This window comes from Brachyhypopomus gauderio, chromosome 9, assembly GCF_052324685.1.
Source record: "Brachyhypopomus gauderio isolate BG-103 chromosome 9, BGAUD_0.2, whole genome shotgun sequence".
NCBI lineage: Eukaryota > Metazoa > Chordata > Actinopteri > Gymnotiformes > Hypopomidae > Brachyhypopomus > Brachyhypopomus gauderio.
This window is the reverse complement of record NC_135219.1, coordinates 17674792-17694683: the sequence shown is the minus strand read 5'-3', so window position 1 is coordinate 17694683 and position 19892 is coordinate 17674792. Positions and strand designations below refer to the sequence as shown.

Here is a 19892-nt window from a genome sequence, read left to right as displayed (position 1 = left end):
AGCGTCACACCGGTTGAGCACCAGAGTCTCTAAATCACGCGCAGTAGAAATGTTAATTGTTTACTCTTTAAATGTCGTGAGATGGAAACCATAACCAAACTACCCTAACTACTTCACAGAAGAACTATAAGAATTATTTACTGCACACACAAATCAACTTCATATCATTAAACATTGGAGCATTTTGTTATATTGTATTTTGTATTTTATAAAAAGAATAATCCACTCGAGGCCGTGCGCTATAGGGATTTTATACAAATTAGTTCCGACCTCACAATCTGATTGGTTTAGAAGTGTTCTAAGTGTTCTAGCGTTTGTGAGAACAACTGAACGCACTGGAACTGGCTCGAAATGAACAAAATAGAATTTGACAAAGTGGGCTACAAAGTGTTTCATGGACTGGCTCTTATAAAATGACTTTAAGGTCAATTTGGGAACATTTGAAAAGGCTGAGCTTAAACTTAATACTTAGGCAGTTATATGGCTCTATCTGCACTACAAAGGGTGAGCTTTACAGTATCAGCAGCTGTCTTGTAGTTAATCATTATTTTATTTTTTAGGTAGGCCAGGGAACTGTTCAGTTCACTTGTTGTGGAACTACTTTTTGGCGGAAGACACAGTCCGTATTAAAGCATATTCATTATGAATGTCTTGAATTTTCTTCATTTATTTTGTAACAAAAAATGATTTCGAACTAAATGTAGGCTTACTGTTGCCATGGTAATTAATCAATAGAACACTTGAGCACTGTTCTGTTGATAAATTACTATGACAACAGTAAGCCTACATTTAGTTCGAAATCAATTGTTGCGTCAAAAACGCGCCATATAAATGTTATTCACACGTGTATATCTACAAACAGAACTTTCTCACCTCAAAAGTTTGTACTTTTGATTAAGATTGTGTTTTCGATATGAGTTTTGATGACAACCACCTTTTGTACACAGGTATAGTGAGACTCCATTTCACGTATTCTTCTTTTGTAAAATGACAAATACAGGGTTGCCAACTTCTGAACTTCACTTGGAGTGAGATTTGAACTTGGAGGGGGGGTCGAGTGTAAATTATTGACGGGGTTGCGAACGTAAGTTGTTGACGGGTGGCGGGTTAAATTGTCACCGGGCGGGGTGTAAAACGGATACAAATTAAGTATTATATCGCGATCGATCGATCGCCAGTGGTTGGCGCCAGAGCGAACTAGTAACTCATTGAATCATATGGATCAGAGGTAGAGTCCTGCACCGGGTCGGGTAATATGCTGAAACGGGTGGGTTTTACACATACCGCAATTTTACGGGTGGGTATGCGGGCGGGTAAGTTAAATACGGGTGGGTAGCACATGAATATGTGGTCATTTTTAGTAGGCTTTTATTTGCTACGTAATGAACATAGTGTTACCTTTTGCCTGATTAGCGCCTCCCGATGGTGGTGGCGAAGCTCAGGGGAGCTTACTTATACCGTAGCTCCGTTGGCCAGAGCGGGCTGAACTTTACTCTTCACCCGTTCTGGGGTAATACCCAAACTTCGGTTCTTTTCCAGCGGAAACATGAGCAGAGGCTGGTTATAACGCAGTACCGGGCATTTATTGTAGCTTGCTTGGTGGTTTCAAAGCTAAATGGGTGGCCGTGCTAGAACAAAGAAAAATGAGGAGAGAGAACTTAGCGTGCTGCTCCCACCACAGCAGATAGGAAACTACTACCACTGTGTACCTATGCGATTTTATTTAGTTGTTATACTGGCATTTGTTCCCTCTCGTTTTGCATTGTGTTATGGCACCGGTTGGCTACATACATTTTCTTGCGTTTTACCAGTTGCTACTTTTAGATAGGAATAGCCTACTGTTCCTGCACCGCAACATTAGATTTTATTTTGTGTTGTACTGACGTTTTTTCAGAGGCGCATTGTAAAATAAAGTGCTCTATAGCAATACTTTCGATTTGTGTGATTTTTCACGGGTACGGGTGGGTAATGGGTAAAATATTAACGGGTCCGGGCGGGTACAGATTTAACTTTGAACCACGGGTTCGCGGGTGGGTGGGTGCTGTACTCTGCGGATATGGGTGGGTGCGGGTCTCAAAAAACGGATCCGTGCAGGACTGTTCAGAGGTAAATAAACTAGATTTTTTTTCAGCGTGAGAAATCGGATGTGTGGCGTGAGAGCGTGTGAAGACGGTTAAATGCGTGTGTCTCACGCTCAATGCGTGAGAGTTGGCAACCCTGCAAATAGTAATTCTTATCTATTAAAAAAAATAAGTGTCCTGAGAACTGTTGTAAGATGACTGGATATAATTTAAGAATCAATATAATTTGTGAACAGGAAATGGACTATTCATGGGTAACCCTGTCCAGAACATTCCAGTCCATCCTGTCAGAGCTGCTGGTAGGTTAACATTTCTTACGAAGCCTTAATAATAACATTACAAAGATCAAAACTGACTAAGAAACACATATCCTAAGATGCTAACTTTCAATGTAAATGTTTTAAAGTATATACGTTTGTATTCAACAATGCATCCACCTTAAATTTGTGAAAACACAATATTACAATGCCAGTATTTCTGTTGGATAGGACACATCCCAACATTTGGAGGTGTGGTTCCCCCACTGGTGTCTCCGTGGACGTATTATGGGAATTACCCACAACCAAACCTGATGGTTCTAGGAGGACTCCCCCACTCAGCCTTTGGCCAGAGTCAGCAGCTCCAGACCATGCCCAGCCCACAGAGCACTTTTGTCCCACTCAGGAAACAGGAGGAGAGCAGGACAGACCAGGCAAAGCGTAAAATAAGTTTTGATGTGTATGATCCTGGGAACTTTGAAGCCAGACTCAGAAAGATGATAGAGGAAGAAGGGTCCTGCAATTCACCTCAACATAAGAGATTAGGTCATAAAGACAATGACTGGACCACAGGAAAGGACGTCACAGAACTCGGAGTCCCTAAGACGTCAGTGATGGTGGGAGACCCTGAATCATCACATGCACACAGCAAGAGGAAGAGGAAGGCCAGCAGCCAAGAGAACAACAGAGAAGATTTGAGATGTGAGAGTAAGAGTCCAGTAGAACATGAGAAGAAAGATGCAGGGAAGAGGCAGATTAGTAAGAGAAAGAAAGAGAAAGGTGCCAATAATAAGAATGAGAGTAAAAAAAAGAGGGCAGATGCTGAACAGGCTGTTGCCAGGACCATCCAGGGAAAGGGAAAAAACAGGAAACAGGTCACCTCAGGAACATCCGCTGCCACAAACGCTGGGTCCACTGAGGTGAGCCAGACAAGTAGAAAGAAACTTGTTCAACAATTGGCGCAGTCCATCCAGGTTTTCCATGAGCTTGGACCCAAACCAAGTAAAGGTGACTCAGGTGACAAAAAAGTCAAGAACCTGCAGACACCAACATCATGGAGAACTTGTGCGGTAAAGGACTCACCTGGACTGGGAGGCATGCATGAGGAGAGCACTCAAAAAAACACAGCACAGGAGAGAGCTACACCCTCTCCGGCAGGAGAGCTTCCAATATGCTCGAAGCAACTGCATCTCTCAAACCGAGCTGTTCGGGGTAGGCCAAATATTTCCAAGATCGTGGCCTTCACAAGAAAATTGAAGAACAGACTGAGAAAAAATCTCCAGAATCAGTTGGTCCGACGCATCAGGACGCGGCCCTTTCCAAAGTCACACAGCAAGACCACTTCAGCCACTGACTGCTCCATCATTGTTGTTCCCAATCAGGGAGAAGAGAAAGACACCACAAAGTCCACCACACTGCAGCAGAAGGTGGAGGAGACAGAGACCACGAGGTTGACCACATTGCAGCAGAATGAAGCCAACGGGGTCCCCCTTAAGAGCCTGCAGCACAACACCTCCCCTACCAGAGATGACTGGTCTTTAATGGGCTTCATGAACCGCATGGGCCTAAAGACCAGGAATCAGTAACTCCAGGAGTGACTTCACCTTCTATACGCAAGAGTAAGTGGAAAAAAATGGGGGCAGACAGCTGCTTTGTTATGACCAATGTAGTTCTTACAACTAACATTTCTCTCATCCTACACATACTAAGACTTTCTCATACTTTGTATTAGCGGCATAATTCAAGGATGTCTTTTCAACACTGGAAGGTGCTATTTATATGGCTGTATTATTAGCAGCGTAACAGTCAAAGGCTGCTTATATAAAAACTCCCCCCTTCCAGTATCTTACTTTTTGATTCGTTGTCACCCTGTGACCACAGCAATGGCAGAGAGGGCAGTTACGCAGCTGACCTCGGAGGACAAGACCGAGCAGAAGATCCAGTTACGGCGACCCAAGATCGAGAGGCTGAAGCTTCGTGGCCAAGGCCTTTCTCCGCCCCTCCCGGCCCTGTCGCCTAGCACCAAACTGCCCGCCCTCAAACTGCCCGCTCTCAAGCCGTGAGCACCGTCCACATCAATTCCACAGCTTCAGATGTGGACGCCAGAATTGTCTTTTTATTATTGTTCTTTTTTTATTGTATAATAAAAACAGTGCTTGCAATGGTATGATTTTGGTACAGTTTATTTCTAGATTGCAGATTGCAAACTGGATTTCTAGACATTCTTATACTGAAATATGTAAATATACAGAATTTATAAATAAAGGCAAGTCTAATTTATATATAATATATAAAAATATAATATCTAATATATAAAAATGTATAATTAATATTAATTCTAACAATAAAGGAATGTTCTAAATAATAAAATAGTACGAATTTCAGTAAATAGTGCATATTTACTCTCGGAAACGAGAACCAGCAGGCTTGCCTGAAACGCTACTCCCACATGACGACAAGCTCAATTTAGGAAAAATTGAGGCCTGTGTAAGAGATATTAAAAGCTGGATGTCTCTAAACTTCCTCCAACTTAATGAGAACAAGACAGAAGTTCTCCTCCTGGGCCCTAAGGCCTCAAGACAGAAAATTCCAGATCTAGTGCTTAATCTCGCAGACTACCCCATAAGGTATGAACCATTTTAGGACAGTTCCTGAGAGTCCAACCCAGTTCTCAAGTCTATCTATGAGAATTTTGTGGTCAATGGTGTCAAAGGCAGCGCTGAGATCGAGCAGTAGTAGAACAGACATGTTTCCTGAGTCTGTATTTACCCGAATGTCATTGATAACCCTAATGAGTGCAGTCTCAGTACTATGATTAGGTCGGAAGCCAGACTGAAATTGGTCTAGACAGCTATTTGTGGACAGAAAGTGCATAATTACCTTGAAGGGTAGATTAAAAATTGGTCTATAATTATTCAACAAGTTTGCATCTAGAGTTTTCTTTTTCAAGATAGGCTTCACAACTGCAGTTTTTAATGCACTCGGAAATACACCTGACATGAGTGAAGAATTTACTATTGTCGTAGAAATTTTCTGGAAATGGATGAGGACTCAGACGTGGTTAAATGATTAATTTATTACAAAAATATAAATATATATAAATAGGACAAAGACAGACACAGACACGAGAGTCTCATTCAAGCATGACAACTCTGAAGGCAGGGGGGCAGTCCCCCTGCTTATATACAATCTTAAACACAATTCAGCAGTTCTAACAGCAGGTTATCTTTAGCACAGCATGTTCCAAAACATAAGCGTCCAGCAGGCTACTTTGTCTCACATGTGTGTATCTCCTAATATGGACTTCCCTAGAGTTAGCGGAAGCAACTGATGTATCAGTTGAACACAGAGAAAGCTAAATGACCCAAGACTAGTAGCCTAGTGACTACCAGTTAACAGAGTGCTCTTACGCTCAGCACTCTCCCTGACCTGGGTCACAGTATAGCACACATGCATAATATGAACTGAACATAAGTACATGATTACACTGAAACACACTACTTCATTATTGTAGTCCTTCTGCTTAGTCAGAATGGACATGTCCTAAATCATAAAGTTCATAATGATCTCTTATAATAACTAAACATGATCTAATCAATGATGATTAGTCAATAATCAATCATTTCTGTCACACTATTTGAAGAATGTTCATTGATATTGCGGAAAAGACATTCTTTAAAAACTTGGTTGGTCATTACCATTATCAAGGCTGCAAGTGGATGATTTGAGATGACTCACTGTATCAATTAAACCTTCTTCGTTAATAGTACTAAACTGGGACATGTTGAACATTTTGCGTGGTTTTGGACAGAGTTGTATAATCCAGGTTCAGAAAGTAAAAATCCTCACCAGGATTTTGCTCAAGCTTGATAGATTTTTTTAATTAGTGCAATCCATGTAAAATTAGTGGAATCAACACAATCCAGGAAGCCTGAGCAAAATCCTGGTGAGGACTTTTACTTTCTGAACCTGGATTATACAACTCCAGTTTTGGAGAGAAAATTGGCTCATTGGTGGATGTAGGCGTACAGATGGCTTGTCTGATATTATGGATTTTAGTATTAAAGAATTTTGCAAACTCATTACATCTCTCAATTGAAACTAGCTCAGGGGTCATATATGTAGGTGGGTTTGTTAGTCTGTCAACCATAGTGAAAAGCACTTTGCTATTGTTAATAATGCTAGAGAAGAAGGATTGTCGAGCTTTGCACATTATTTTATTGTAATCACGCAGCCTATCTTTGAAAATCTTTGTACGTGAAGGTTGGTTTTACGCCATCTGAGCTCAGCCTTTCTGCATTCTCTTTTTTGGTGCTGAACTGCAGGATCATTTCTCCATGGAGCTTTCTGCTTACATTGCATGGTTTTAACTCTAACTGGTGCAATCTGATCCAAAATACTGGCAGTTTTTGAGTTGAAACTATCCAGCAGAGTATCAACAGAGCCTGATAGTTGGCAAGGTGCAGAGCACACTTTGGTAACAAAAAGTGCAGCTGTCCTTTCATTTATCTGTCTTTTCTTTAACCTAACCTGCCTGGCATTGCTATGGATTGAAATCCACATTTCAAAAAATACACAGTAGTGATCAGACAATGCAACATCCTTAATACAGGCTGAAATGTTAAGACCCTTTGAGATAACCACATCCAAAGTGTGACCATGGCAGTGCGTGCTTCCAGACACATGCTGAGAAAGTTCAAAAGATTCAAGTACATCATAGAATTCTTTGGCATAACTATCAATGGTGATTATCAATATGAATGTTAAAATCACCAGCAATAACAAAATGATCAAATTCAGTAGAAATAAAAGATAACATATCTGTGAAATCATCAATAAAATTCGCATTGTACCCAGGAGGCCTGTAGACAGTTACTAGTAATATTCTTTGTACCCCTTTTAAAATTGCACTCAAATATTCAAAAGATGTGAAATCGCCAAGTGGTAACTGTTTGCATTGGAAAGTATCATTAAACAGCATTGCTACACCTCCCCCTTTCTTGCCATTGTGAGAAACATTTAAAAAGTTAAAGTTTGGTGGAGCCGACTCAGTTAGCACAATATCAGCACTATATGAATTTAACCATGTCTCTGTTAAAAGCATGAAATCAAGCCCATAAGATGTAGTTAAATCATTAATTAGATAAGACTTGTTTGTAATAGATCTGACATTTAGTAGAGCTAACTTAATAACCTGTACATTTTGTTTCAGAGACTGAGATACTTCCAACATACTGTAGGTTGGATGTATTCACAGTATCTGACCTAAACTCCTTGTTCTTTCTGCTTCTGATCAGAACTGGAATGGGAGAGATAATTGGGACACAGGGTCCATGCTTGTTTTGAAAATATGTACCGCTGATATCAACACTGTAGCAGCACGGACCCAAAAGATGTAAATTTTCCTTTACGGTGGTGGAGGGTGGGTGGAGCTCCTGCTGGTGATGAGCTCGCGAGCGGAGCTGTCTATTTGGTGGATTATGAGCTTGTTTTTTACTTTGAGGTTGTGGGGGAGATTTGTTTATTAAGGACTGTGGGGGAGAAGTTGAAGTGATTTGCCGCTGTACCTGAGGACTCGCTGACAGTGAAAGTGTCAGTCTTGTCCCTACAGATACAAGCTTCTCCATGGTTTCTGGGAAGTTCAGGTGAGGTGATGATGAGATGGAGGATGGTGTGGATTGTCTATTCGGTTGTGGTGTTTCTGGCAGCTGATACAGCACATGGCTCCCATCTAATTACTCCGCATCCTCTGTGGGGGGAGGATGTTGTGTCTCTGTAGTGGCGACGGTGTCCTTGGGTGTTAACGCTGACATTTCTTCACCAGTTGAAACAGAGAAGTTACACAGAGAGAAAATAAAGTTTTCTGACAGGAGATTGACACCCCTCTTGTTAGTTTGCAGTCCATCTCGATTGAAGAATTCTCTCTTCCCAAAAAACAGATTGAAGTTGTCAATGAAGTTCAGTTCATTTGACCTGCAGGTTTTCTGCAGCCAAACATTTAATGCCAGTAGCCTTGAGAACATATTGCAGCCCCCTGCAGGCACAGGGCCACTGATGAATACCTGACTTAATGCCGGAGTTGCTGCCACACTCCAGAAATGTTTATAATCTAATCTGTCCTGTGTATGTCCTTATACAGAGCTAATTTTCCCTGTTTTATTTTCTCGAGGAACACAGATGAGGAGAGACAAGCCTTTTCCAGAGATCCATCCTGGGCCAGCCACCTCCTGCCTAACCAGATATGCCTACACCAAAATGGACATTATCCCTTACAGGTCTAAATTGTTCTTCTGTGTAAATTGTTGTCATTGGCATGGTGACTGGCGTCGGCCCAAAAGAGTATTTTCAAGTGTCCAATACTCATCTCTGTCACACACACATCACCAATAAATGTAACAATTCAGCATAAAAGAAAAAAACAGGAAATACTAAGGCCAGCAAAATGGTGGTGGATCCTCCGTGGTGGTGGTGCCATCACCGTTTCCTAGCAACAGACGTCACGCCACACACCCGTCCCACAAAAAAATGTCTTCTGCTACACACTCCACCATGTCCCCAGAAACGAAAGCTTATGTAGAGATGCAAATGTGAGTGGGAAGAGGCACATTGATGACTGTATAGCATCATTTAAGGCAAATTAAGATGAATTTAAGGCAAATTGAAAGGTTTGTAAAATATTGACACTGATATGGTACAGATCATTGTTATTACTGATTCAGTTTCCTATTGAAACTACTATTGAAAGAACAAATCATGTCAATAGATTAAATCTAAACCTCTGTTTAACTGTTTGAATGATCTGATTCAATTTAATTAAGAATTTGTCATCTCACTCATTCTCTCCAGGTTACCGCAGCACCACACAGTCACAACCTCAGTTACAACAGTGCTGACTGTGCACATAAACTACATCAAAATATTCTTTCAAAATATTCTTTCAGATTCAAAATTTAGGGAGAACAAAGGCAGAGGCAGTGGTTAAAGATGTCCTTGCTCCAAAGGCAGTGAGTGACGTTGTGAAGGCCCTAACATCAGATAAATCCTGACCATTCTCATTACACACAGATGCATCAAATAAAAGCAACAGGAAGATGTTTCCCCTCGCTGTTCAATATTTCAGTCCAGAATGTGGGATCACCATCAAAATGTTTGATTTCATGGAGAATCCAGATGAGTCTGCTGCCGGGATTGTAGCTCTGATAGACTGTGCATCAGACTCTGGAACAGCTGAGCTGATTTCTACCTCACAAACTATCTCTGGACTCGTTCTCGCCCCCTACTGTGCAATTTTCCTTTGCACATTTATTTGAGACACCTACAGCTATATACATATTTACAACCTGCGTTCATGGAAAGAAATAAAACAGTATTAAATTGAGTCCTCTTAATCAGAGTTTAAAGATCGGTGACTGCAAAGTCACATAGATCCCGTCATCACATACATTACGAGCCTGCTCTCCCAGGCTCGTCCCCCCTCTGCCTAGTTACACCCCATTATATTCTATAAGCCCCTCCCCAAGAACATTCCATTCATGATACATTATTTGAAAAAATAACTGTTTTGCACAATTTCTTGCATGTGCTGGCACTCTGTATCTCCAGGGTAGTTAATTTTGCGATGTGGTGCAGCCTTAAATTGTGAAATACAGAGACAACAAATGACAGGAGCATGAAATTATGGTTCTCGATTTCGAATTGGGTTTCGGCAATGTGCTCCCCGAGTAAAAACACATCTTCAGAACCAATCTCAGCCCGAACGAACTGGTTGACAAAGGACACACTGACACCTGTTGATTTTTGGCGTATCACACGCTCTGCTGCTCTGACCACCTTCACTGTTCCATCTGAGGGGATCATCAGACCACCATTGTTTTTAAGTTGAAGCAGGTGGTAGCTCTGGTCAAAGGATGAGGGTACAGCAGCTTTGACAAGGCTTGCACGGCACACCTCACAGGACAGTTTTTTCAGAATTTTTCAGACAACAAACCCTGAAATGTAGACCAGGGCATTGTCCACAAGACCACCAAAGCAGGTGGGCAGGTAACTGTGGTCACATATGACTGCAGAAATGTTTGCAGATGGGGACGGGAGCTCTTCTTCTACCATTAAAGCAGAGTGCATGTCTGCAGCCGATAGTGATACAGTCTCACTTTGGAAGAGGTAGGAAAGCAAGTTTCCCACCCCTACGTCTGCATTCCTCAGACAGAAAGAACGCAACCAACACTATACTGCTTTGTACAGGAGGCTACGGAGGCAGCAGAAGCTATGGAGGTGATGGCTACAATGGGTTTGGAGGAGATGGTAAGGGCATTTATTTTCACAAGGGAGTACTGGGGTCATGTTGATGTGTCCATCTTTATTGAGAAAAGTGGACTGATTTAAGCCTTTCATGTCCAAGTCTCGGAAACTGGGCAAATAAGTTTAAAACCGACACATTCCTTTGTATGTCCTCAGGTGGGAACTATGGTGGTGGACCAGGTTATGGTGGTGGACGTGGAGGATTTGGTGGAGGTTCTGGTTATGGCCACCAGGGTGGGGGCGGCGGCTTTGGAGGATATGACGACTACAGCGATGGACGCAGTTTTGGTGGTAAGTTTGGCTGATGGGGCCAAGCAGGTGTTATCACTGAAGACATTTGCACAAGCTAGTTGAAATATTTTGTACAGATCAGATGAGGATGTTTTATGATTTGGAGTCTCAGGCTATTTAACAATTTGTTAAAGAGCAGTTACATGTATACAGCCTTCAGAGGCTGACCCCACTGCCAGGATTCGATGTACGCAGGAGGAGGGTGTCGCTCCCTCCATATCCGTATTGCCCCCTCGCGGAGCATCTCCGCCATTTCGGGGTCGGGGATCGTCCTGGCCAATGTATTTAAGGCTCTGACAAAAAAAAAAAAACACTAATCAAACCATCGTTCATGAGAGGCCAGTATCTATTTTCATAATAATAAGATACAAAAATTAATTATTTACACAACCTTTTCTGCTTTTCTGATGAATGCTGGGTATGGTTTGCCACGGTTGCTAGGTTGTAACCAGGGACTCTAAAGCGCGAACACGAAGAAACCAGAATGGTGGCAGCCGAAGAGATAATGGCAGAAGCCAAAAAAGCTAAAAATTATCACTTTCATCCCGAGTGGGAAAATTACTACTTTTTTACTTATTCAAAGTCGGTATGTCTGATCTGTAATGCTACTGTGGCCATACCGAAGAAAGGGAATTTGGAACAACATTTTCTCACAGTTCACAAGAGGTATACTAACGATTTCCCGGTGAAATCAGCTGTACGAACTGAGAAGGTAAATGGAGTGAGGAGACAGCTGGCAGCAAAGCAGGCAGTGTTCACGACACCTGGTCATAGGAGTAAAACTGCCACGGTAGAGTCTTACCGTGTGAGCCGAGTTCTGGCAAAGCGAAAGAAATGTTTTAAAGAGTTTTCAAAGAAGCATTTGTGGAGGCCAATAAATATTGGACTTATCTTCTCCTCCTTCCTGCTTTGAAGTTATATTTTCTAGAGTTATTGTGTGTATGTGTGTGTAGGGTTGCCAACTCTCACGCATTGAGCGTGAGACACACGCATTTGACACACATCCGATTTCTCACGCTGAAAAAAATCTAGTTTATTTACCTCTGATCCATATCTATGATACAATGAGTTACTAGTTCGCCAACCACTGGCGAACTATCGATCGCGATATAATACTTAATTTGTGTCTCCATTTTACCCACCCACCCAAAAGATCAAATCTCACTCCAAGTGATCTTAAAAAGTTGGCAACCCTGGTGTGTGTGTGTGTGTGTGTGTGTGTGTGTGTGTGTGTGTGTGTGTGTGTGTGTTAATCTTGGAATTACTTGTTTTTTATTTAGATTTGGGTTTTTTGACTGACCAGCCTTTTATGGAGTTTTTGACTGCTATTTTCTGTAGTTTTGGCGTGTATGTGGCTAAGATAAAGATGGTGTGAAGTTCTTGTGAGATTCTTGTTCTGTTTTCACAACCTATTTTTGATGCATTGATCATTTCCTCATTTGTTGGATTTACTGCTTATTCTCCACCTGTGCAAATAAAAAAACAACTACATTTGAACTATGATTGGGGTTCCTTGTTTAATTGCCCGGCCCTTGTGTTTGACTTGGTAGATCTCGGCATGCCATCAACTTCAAAAGTAGATCTTGGTTAACAAAAGCTTGGGCACCTCTGCTCTAACTAATCTCTGCTATTCTGAGTGAAGAAGGCTTGTTTAATGTGATTTGCACCCTCCGAACAAACGGTCGTAGTTCGGGACATATTTAACTTATCGCTTAACCGAAGAGATTGTATGAGAGAGGTCCGCTTGCTGATGATTTTCATGTAATTGTGTGTGGTTTGACCCAAAAATGACTGATTTATGACGAGTTAAACACAGAGGTAAATTGTGAAAAAGGCAATTCGGATTTTGATAAATTAACATGGGAGCTAATGGGGCAGTTTTCTGTGCCTAGTGCCAAACAAATGCTCATAACTCTAAAACGAATTGATCAAATGATTAGATATCCCGGCGTGCCAGAAAGGACAAGATTCTCTCCCATTAAAAATTTAAATGGAGCTTCTACATGAAGGCCTAAGGATTTTACAGCAGTTTATCCAGGAGAGTTTTGATCATTTTTCATGCCTGCACACACTCTAACTCACACTCTAACTAGCAGTTGTAATTGGAACGTCTCTCACGTGATAAACGAGGGATTACGTAGAGATTCCACGCGAGTATTTGTGAGGTCGTTGTTAGGGTAACTATCGCCTTGGTAACTGTAAACTGATTAACCTATATAAGTTCGCTAGCTAGTCAGATGACTCATATACGCGCCATAACGTGTGTAAGAACATCGATCATTGATATTGATCATTGATATTGATCATTGATATTGTTCATTGATATTGTTCATTCAGAACAAACAACCTTAAGTTGATTATGGACTACAAGACAATGTTCTGGGATGTGCTGGTGAGGTCTCAGACCTACGAGAAGGAGCTGCAGCAGCTGGAGGCCAGCAAGCACCGAGCCCTGGAGGAGATGCAGCAGATGTTCGAGGCCGAGCTGGAGGAGACGACGCACGAGTTGGACCAGGTGAGGGAGCTGTGGTGCCGACGGCTCGGCCGCACGGCCACGTCCGTCTCCCGTCTCTATAGTTGCCAGGTTCGCGGTTTTCACGCCAAAAATTCTGGGGTCGCGGGGTGCGGTTTTTTGGGCTACTTTTGAGTTGGGCCACCGCGGGAGTTACAAGTCAACACAAAGAATCGATCGCGATATAATACTTAATTTGTCTCCATTTTAAACACTCGCCACCCAGCCGTCAACAACTTTTGGCTTTGGGCTAGTTTAGGCTGCTGGAGGGCGGGATATTTTTGTAGGACCTGGCAACCCGGCCCGTCTCACGTTTTCTTGAACCGTCCACCTAGTTGCGAAAACGTTCAGACTCCGTGTTTGGCTTGCAGCTCTGCTGGGTGCGTTATTGTAATCGGATATGTGACATCTGTAATGTAATAATGTATCACATGAAGTAGTTACTTGGATTTCCCCGCATGATGATGATTGAGCCGCGGCCATTTTCCTCCGCTCGCTGTCTAAGCGGTCGGTGATCAAGCGCGCTGTAATAAATCGCTGTTTTCATCGGTTTGTAGGAGCTTCTTCCCACAGTTTTGGTAATACAGTATGGCGTAATTGAATGAGCGCTTTCTCTCATCCCGTTTACTTCGCGTTTGGACCGTTCAAAAACATCGTTGGGCTGTTCAAAAGATATTAATAGATACGTGGACGGTTACATTATATTCTTGTTTATTGTTTCCTGAAGTTTAATCCCAGTCTGTACAGTTTAAGGTAGTTTTTTAAGGGTCCCAAGACAACGTGTTGGTCCGATGAACCATGATCACGGAAAAGAAATACTAGCTACGTGCTGAAACTAGAGCACATTTCTTGATCACAAGATTTCCTTTTGTTTTAGGTTAATTGCATTTAAAAAATTTAAATGTGAATATATTTGGACTGGCTTGATCAAATTTGACAATTAAGGCATCTTTTTTGTTATATTGTGCTGCATCTAATAAAACTATTTTAAATGTGATTAAGTAATGTTGAAAAAAATGTCCAAGTCACTACATGAAGGTGATGCTACGCTGTAATATTTATTTTGGAGATGTGTGCCACATTGTGTCAGTGTTGAAAATAAACATCTGTTAGTCTAAGTGGTTTTAGTTGAATAGAGAGCTCTGGGTAATGTATTGTACTGTGCAGGAGTGCTTTCAAGTCTGTGTTGGTAATGAGTGAGTGTTTCCGCTTTGCCCCAAGTGTTCTGCTGAGTGGTCCGTAGAGCAATTAGCAGCAGAGACAATATACACTTTGGTTGTGTTTGCTTTGGTATATAGAGCCCTCATTGGGCTACAAATCCAACTATCGTATACACTGAGGGTCCTGAAAGGTTCGTCCAGCATGTATGTTTACTTCGGAGTTTAGTACTGTCATGTGATCATTCAAGATCAAGGTCTCCAAGAAGAACAGACCCTTAGGAAAATGTGTAACACTTGGAGGGTCCCTTGACTGCCGACTGCTTAGTTTGTGCCATGGTACCAGCAGGGTGTTTCTCTCTTCTCCCCAGTGCCGTGACAAGTTGCAGCAGCAGGAGCGCGAGTTTGAGGAGACTAAAAATCAAATGGAGGCGGAAAGCAACTTTGAGCTGGAGGAAATGCGCGCCCAGTACGAGTGCAGGCTGCGCGAGGAGGAAGAGAAGCACTACTATCTCGTGGACACGGCGGCATACAGAAAGGTCAAGGTTGGTGGCGTCTTTCACAACCCTGCGCTCGTATATTGTTTCCATCACGCATCCCCACTCGTTTTTGTTTTAAAGGCCGAGGGGAATTTCTGGCCTTTCTTTGCGTGAGCCACGGCTTGACGTGCCTCTGTGTCTCTCTGTTGATGTGAATGGTGCAGATTATTGACCTGGAGAACAAAATCAAGAACAAGAACCTGGAGATCAGTCAACTAATGGAGTATAAGCAGAAGCTGCAGGAGGATGTCCAGTCACGGGACAAGGACATCGTGGCCCTGAAGTCGGAGATCCAGGAGAAGGACATGATCATCCAGGACAAGGTGGGGGGTCGTGCAGGCACCACAAGGCCAGCAAAGCTACTGACATTTTAGTGTGCACCACAACTGTTTGCCATTATTTGTTGAGGACCTGGCTGTTACTAGAGGGCTTGAAAAGCAATTAATACAGCCGGAAGCGCTTAACGAACAGACCTCCAAAGGTCTTGGCTCCGAGACCTGTGCTGTGATTTTTATAGTCGATTGGCTTTGTAACTTTCTCAAAATCAGAATTGGGTTTTTCACAATTTGCCTCTGTGCTCGTTCAGGCACCACACACACACACACGCATACATACACACACACACACACACACACACACACACACACACACACACACACACACACACACACACACACACACACACCTCTCTCATACCCACTCCACACATACATACATACGTCTCTCACAGACACACACACACACACACCTCTCATACAAACTCCACATACACACAGACACACACATACATACACCGCACTTAGACTTAGACAATCTTTATTGTCATTCATTGTACACAGGTGTACACAGAATGAAATTTCGTTGCATTTAAGCTCGCACGGAGTATACAGAGGAAAGTTATTGATAGTATCACAGAATTTAGATATAAAACATATCAATAGATTTTTTAGTAACCCAGGTTTAAGATTTAAGATTTCAAGAATGTGACCGTTGGCATCATCTTTCAAACCCTCTAGCATTTCCTTCAGGAAATGCAAATCTAGTTTTATTGATGTAAATCAGTGGCATATTTATTTTGAGGATAAAAAGCACATATTGTACATGCATTACAAAAATGTGGTTTACTAATGTGGTGTCTTTTATTAAGCTAACCACAAGATATTCAGAAGTGAGCTGTGTACTGTATTGGGCAGTAGATGAGAGGGGGTTCTGTTCCCTGCAGGAAACACACATTCAGGACTTGGAATGGAAGTACCAGGACCTGGAGAAGACTAAGATTGAACTGGATGAAAACCTTAAACATCTGAAGACCCAAATCGAGCCGAGAGAGATTTACCTCAAAGAGACGGAGAAAAAGATCCGGGAGGTAGGAACTGTGTTTCATTATACACAAACTGAATGGATCTTGTCCAGGTCTCTGTGAGAGTCACTGCATTTAATTAACGTCATTTAATTAAAGTAATTCTCTTTTTGAGAGAATCTTCAAGCACCCTTACTTCAGACACCTTATTGGAAACCATTACAGTATATGACTTCCACAGAACCAGAAAATAATTAACATGCATTTATGCAAAAATTTACACATAGTATTTGAATATAGCAGACGTGGTGTATTAATGAGTAGTAAGTGTTAATGAGGGACGTGGTGTATTAATGAGTAGTAAGTGTTAATGAGGGACGTGGTGTATTAATGAGTAGTAAGTGTTAATGAGGGACGTGGTGTATTAATGAGTAGTAAGTGTTAATGAGGGACGTGGTGTATTAATGAGTAGTAAGTGTTAATGAGGGACGTGGTGTATTAATGAGTAGTAAGTGTTAATGAGGGACGTGGTGTATTAATGAGTAGTAAGTGTTAATGAGGCTGTTTTTGGTGTTTTTGTTAGATGACGGCTGCGTTGAAGCAGTACAAGTTGCAGAACATCCAGCTACATGTGAGCAATGATGAACTCAAGCGGATACTGAAAGCCAAAGAAAAGGAATTGAACACAGAGAGGCAGAAGGTGAGTGTAGCCAGGCCTCCCAGGGGGAGTGTAGCCACGCCTCCCAGGGGGAGTGCTGCCACGCCTCCCAGGATGTCACACCGCAGTTAAACCCAGGTGTCCGGTGCCACACACCTGCATTCATCTTGCTTGGGACTCTTGCATGCTGTAAAAATGTTTTGCAGGCTTAATTTGGACCATACTGGATGTGTGTGTGTGTGTGCTTGTGTTTGTGTGTGTGTGTGTGTGTGTGTGTGTGTGTGTGTGTATGTGTGTATATGTGTGTGCATGTGTGTGTATGTGTGTGTGTATATGTGTGTGTGTGTGTGTGTGTGTGTGGGTAACCTAGGGCAATAAGTTAGAGTGGTGCTTCTGTTTCTGTGTTTGGCCTTGTTTCCATGTTAATTTCCTAATTCAGACTTATAGACTTGCCTTTGTTATTTTTATTGATGTGATACGTAATTTATGCAAGAAAGTACTTTACAATTCCCCCCACCACACACACACACACACACACACACACACACATGCAGACCAAACCCTGCCTATAATAGCTTTGATTTCCCAGGTCAAGAACGGCGAGACCCTGGGCTGCAGGATAAAGACGGACATCATTAACTGCATTAGGGTATTACAAGAACCAAAGAAGTTAAAGGAAACTGTCCGCAAGCTGTATGAACATCATGTTCAAGGATCTGATGTGGTGAGATGAACACACAACACACACACACACACACACACACACACACACACACACACACACACACACACACACACACACACAGCTCAGACCATTCATGTCTGGTTTTTGTTTACAGTGCCAGGAGGAGAAAGTCAGTGCAGACGTCCAGTCTGAGTTCCGCAGGCAGAGGGATTATCTCGAGAAGAAGGTGGCATCCCTGACCAGGAAGCTGGCTGAAAATGAACAAAAGCACAAATCACGCTATGACAAGCTCGCGGAGGTAGCGCCGACTTCTCCTTTAGTGTTGGCTTCCCAGTCCTGTTTCTTAAATGGGATGATCTCCAACGACTTTCTAAGACGTATTTTAGTTACTGCACGTGGTAGTCTGTGTCTGAGTAGGAGTGACCGTCTGCTTTTGCTCGCCACGCAGGAGAACTTCTTGCTGATCAGGGAGATCAATGAGCAGCGGTTGGCCCAGGATCACGTCAAGAAGCAAACGCGTGCCATCCAGACTCAAGCCAGAGGGACCTTGTCCAAGAGCTCCACCCACCACAAGAGTAAGTGGAAAAAAATGGGGGCAGACAGCTGTTTTGTTATGACCAATGTAGTTCTTACAACTAACATTTCTCTCATCCTACACATACTAAGACTTTCTCATACTTTGTATTAGCGGCATAATTCAAGGATGTCTTTTCAACACTGGAAGGTGCTATTTATATGGCTGTATTATTAGCAGCGTAACAGTCAAAGGCTGCTTATATAAAAACTCCCCCCTTCCAGTATCTTACTTTTTGATTCGTTGTCACCCTGTGACCACAGCAATGGCAGAGAGGGCAGTTACGCAGCTGACCTCGGAGGACAAGACCGAGCAGAAGATCCAGTTACGGCGACCCAAGATCGATAGGCTGAAGCTTCGTGGCCAAGGCCTTTCTCCGCCCCTCCCGGCCCTGTCGCCTAGCACCAAACTGCCCGCCCTCAAACTGCCCGCCCTCAAACCGTGAGCACCGTCCACATCAATTCCACAGCTTCAGATGTGGACGCCAGAATTGTCATTTTATTATTGTTCTTTTTTTATTGTATAATAAAAACAGTGCTTGCAATGGTATGATTTTGGTACAGTTTATTTCTAGATTGCAGATTGCAAACTGGATTTCTAGACATTCTTATACTGAAATATGTAAATATACAGAATTTTTAAATAAAGGCAAGTCTAATATATATATAATTTATAAAAATATAATATCTAATATATAAAAATGTATAACTAATATTAATTCTAACAATAGAGGAATGTTCTGAATAATAAAATAGTACGAATTTCAGTAAATAGTGCATATTTACTCTCGGAAACGAGAACCAGCAGGCTTGCCTGAAACGCTACTCCCACATGATGACAAGCTCAGTTTAGGAAAAATTGAGGCCTCTAAACTTCCTCCAACTTAATGAGGACAAAACAGAAGTTCTCCTCCTAATCTAATGCTTAATCTCGCAGACTATCCCATTACACCTGGCTCAGTAGCCAAAAACCTAGGCGTCATACTCGACTCCGACCTATCATTTGATAAATACATAGATAATACTACTAGGATAGCTTTTCTACATCTCCGCAACATTGCCAAATTAAGAAATGCATTATCACAGGATGATGCAGAAAAATTGGTGCACGCCTTTGTTAGCTCCAGATTAGACTACTGTAACTCACTACTGTCAGGATGTTCAAATAGGAATCTAAATAAACTTCAAATAGTTCAAAATGCCGCAGCCAGAGTTCTGACCAGAACTAGAAAATTTCAGCATATCAGACCAGTCCTATTAGTCTTGCGTTGGCTCCCAGTTAAATTCCGTATTGAATTTAAAATTCTTTTAACTTATAAAGCACTGCACGTGCTTGCTCCTGAATACCTGCAGGAACTTATTTCCTATTATGAACCCTCACGTCCACTAAGATCACAGGGTGCTGGTCTTTTATTAGTTCCACAAATTAATAAGGTAACAGCAGGGGGAAGAGCCTTTTCTTATAAGGCCCCCCAGCTTTGGAACAACCATCCAAAATGCGTCCGGGACTCTGACACAGTCACAATCTTTAAGTCTAGGTT

General features: G+C 42.2%; 1 protein-coding gene across 1 annotated transcript; it reads left to right on the top strand.

Moving 5' to 3' along the window:
* Positions 1-13286: 13286 nt before the first annotated feature.
* Positions 13287-18571, top strand: LOC143522368 (uncharacterized). Its single transcript, XM_077016102.1, has 8 exons — positions 13287-13442; positions 14968-15141; positions 15300-15458; positions 16358-16501; positions 17019-17135; positions 17683-17817; positions 17933-18076; positions 18227-18571. Exons 1-8 carry the CDS (start codon positions 13287-13289, stop codon positions 18464-18466), a joined length of 1269 nt encoding a protein of 422 aa, XP_076872217.1. The 3' UTR covers positions 18467-18571.
* Positions 18572-19892: the final 1321 nt, after the last annotated feature.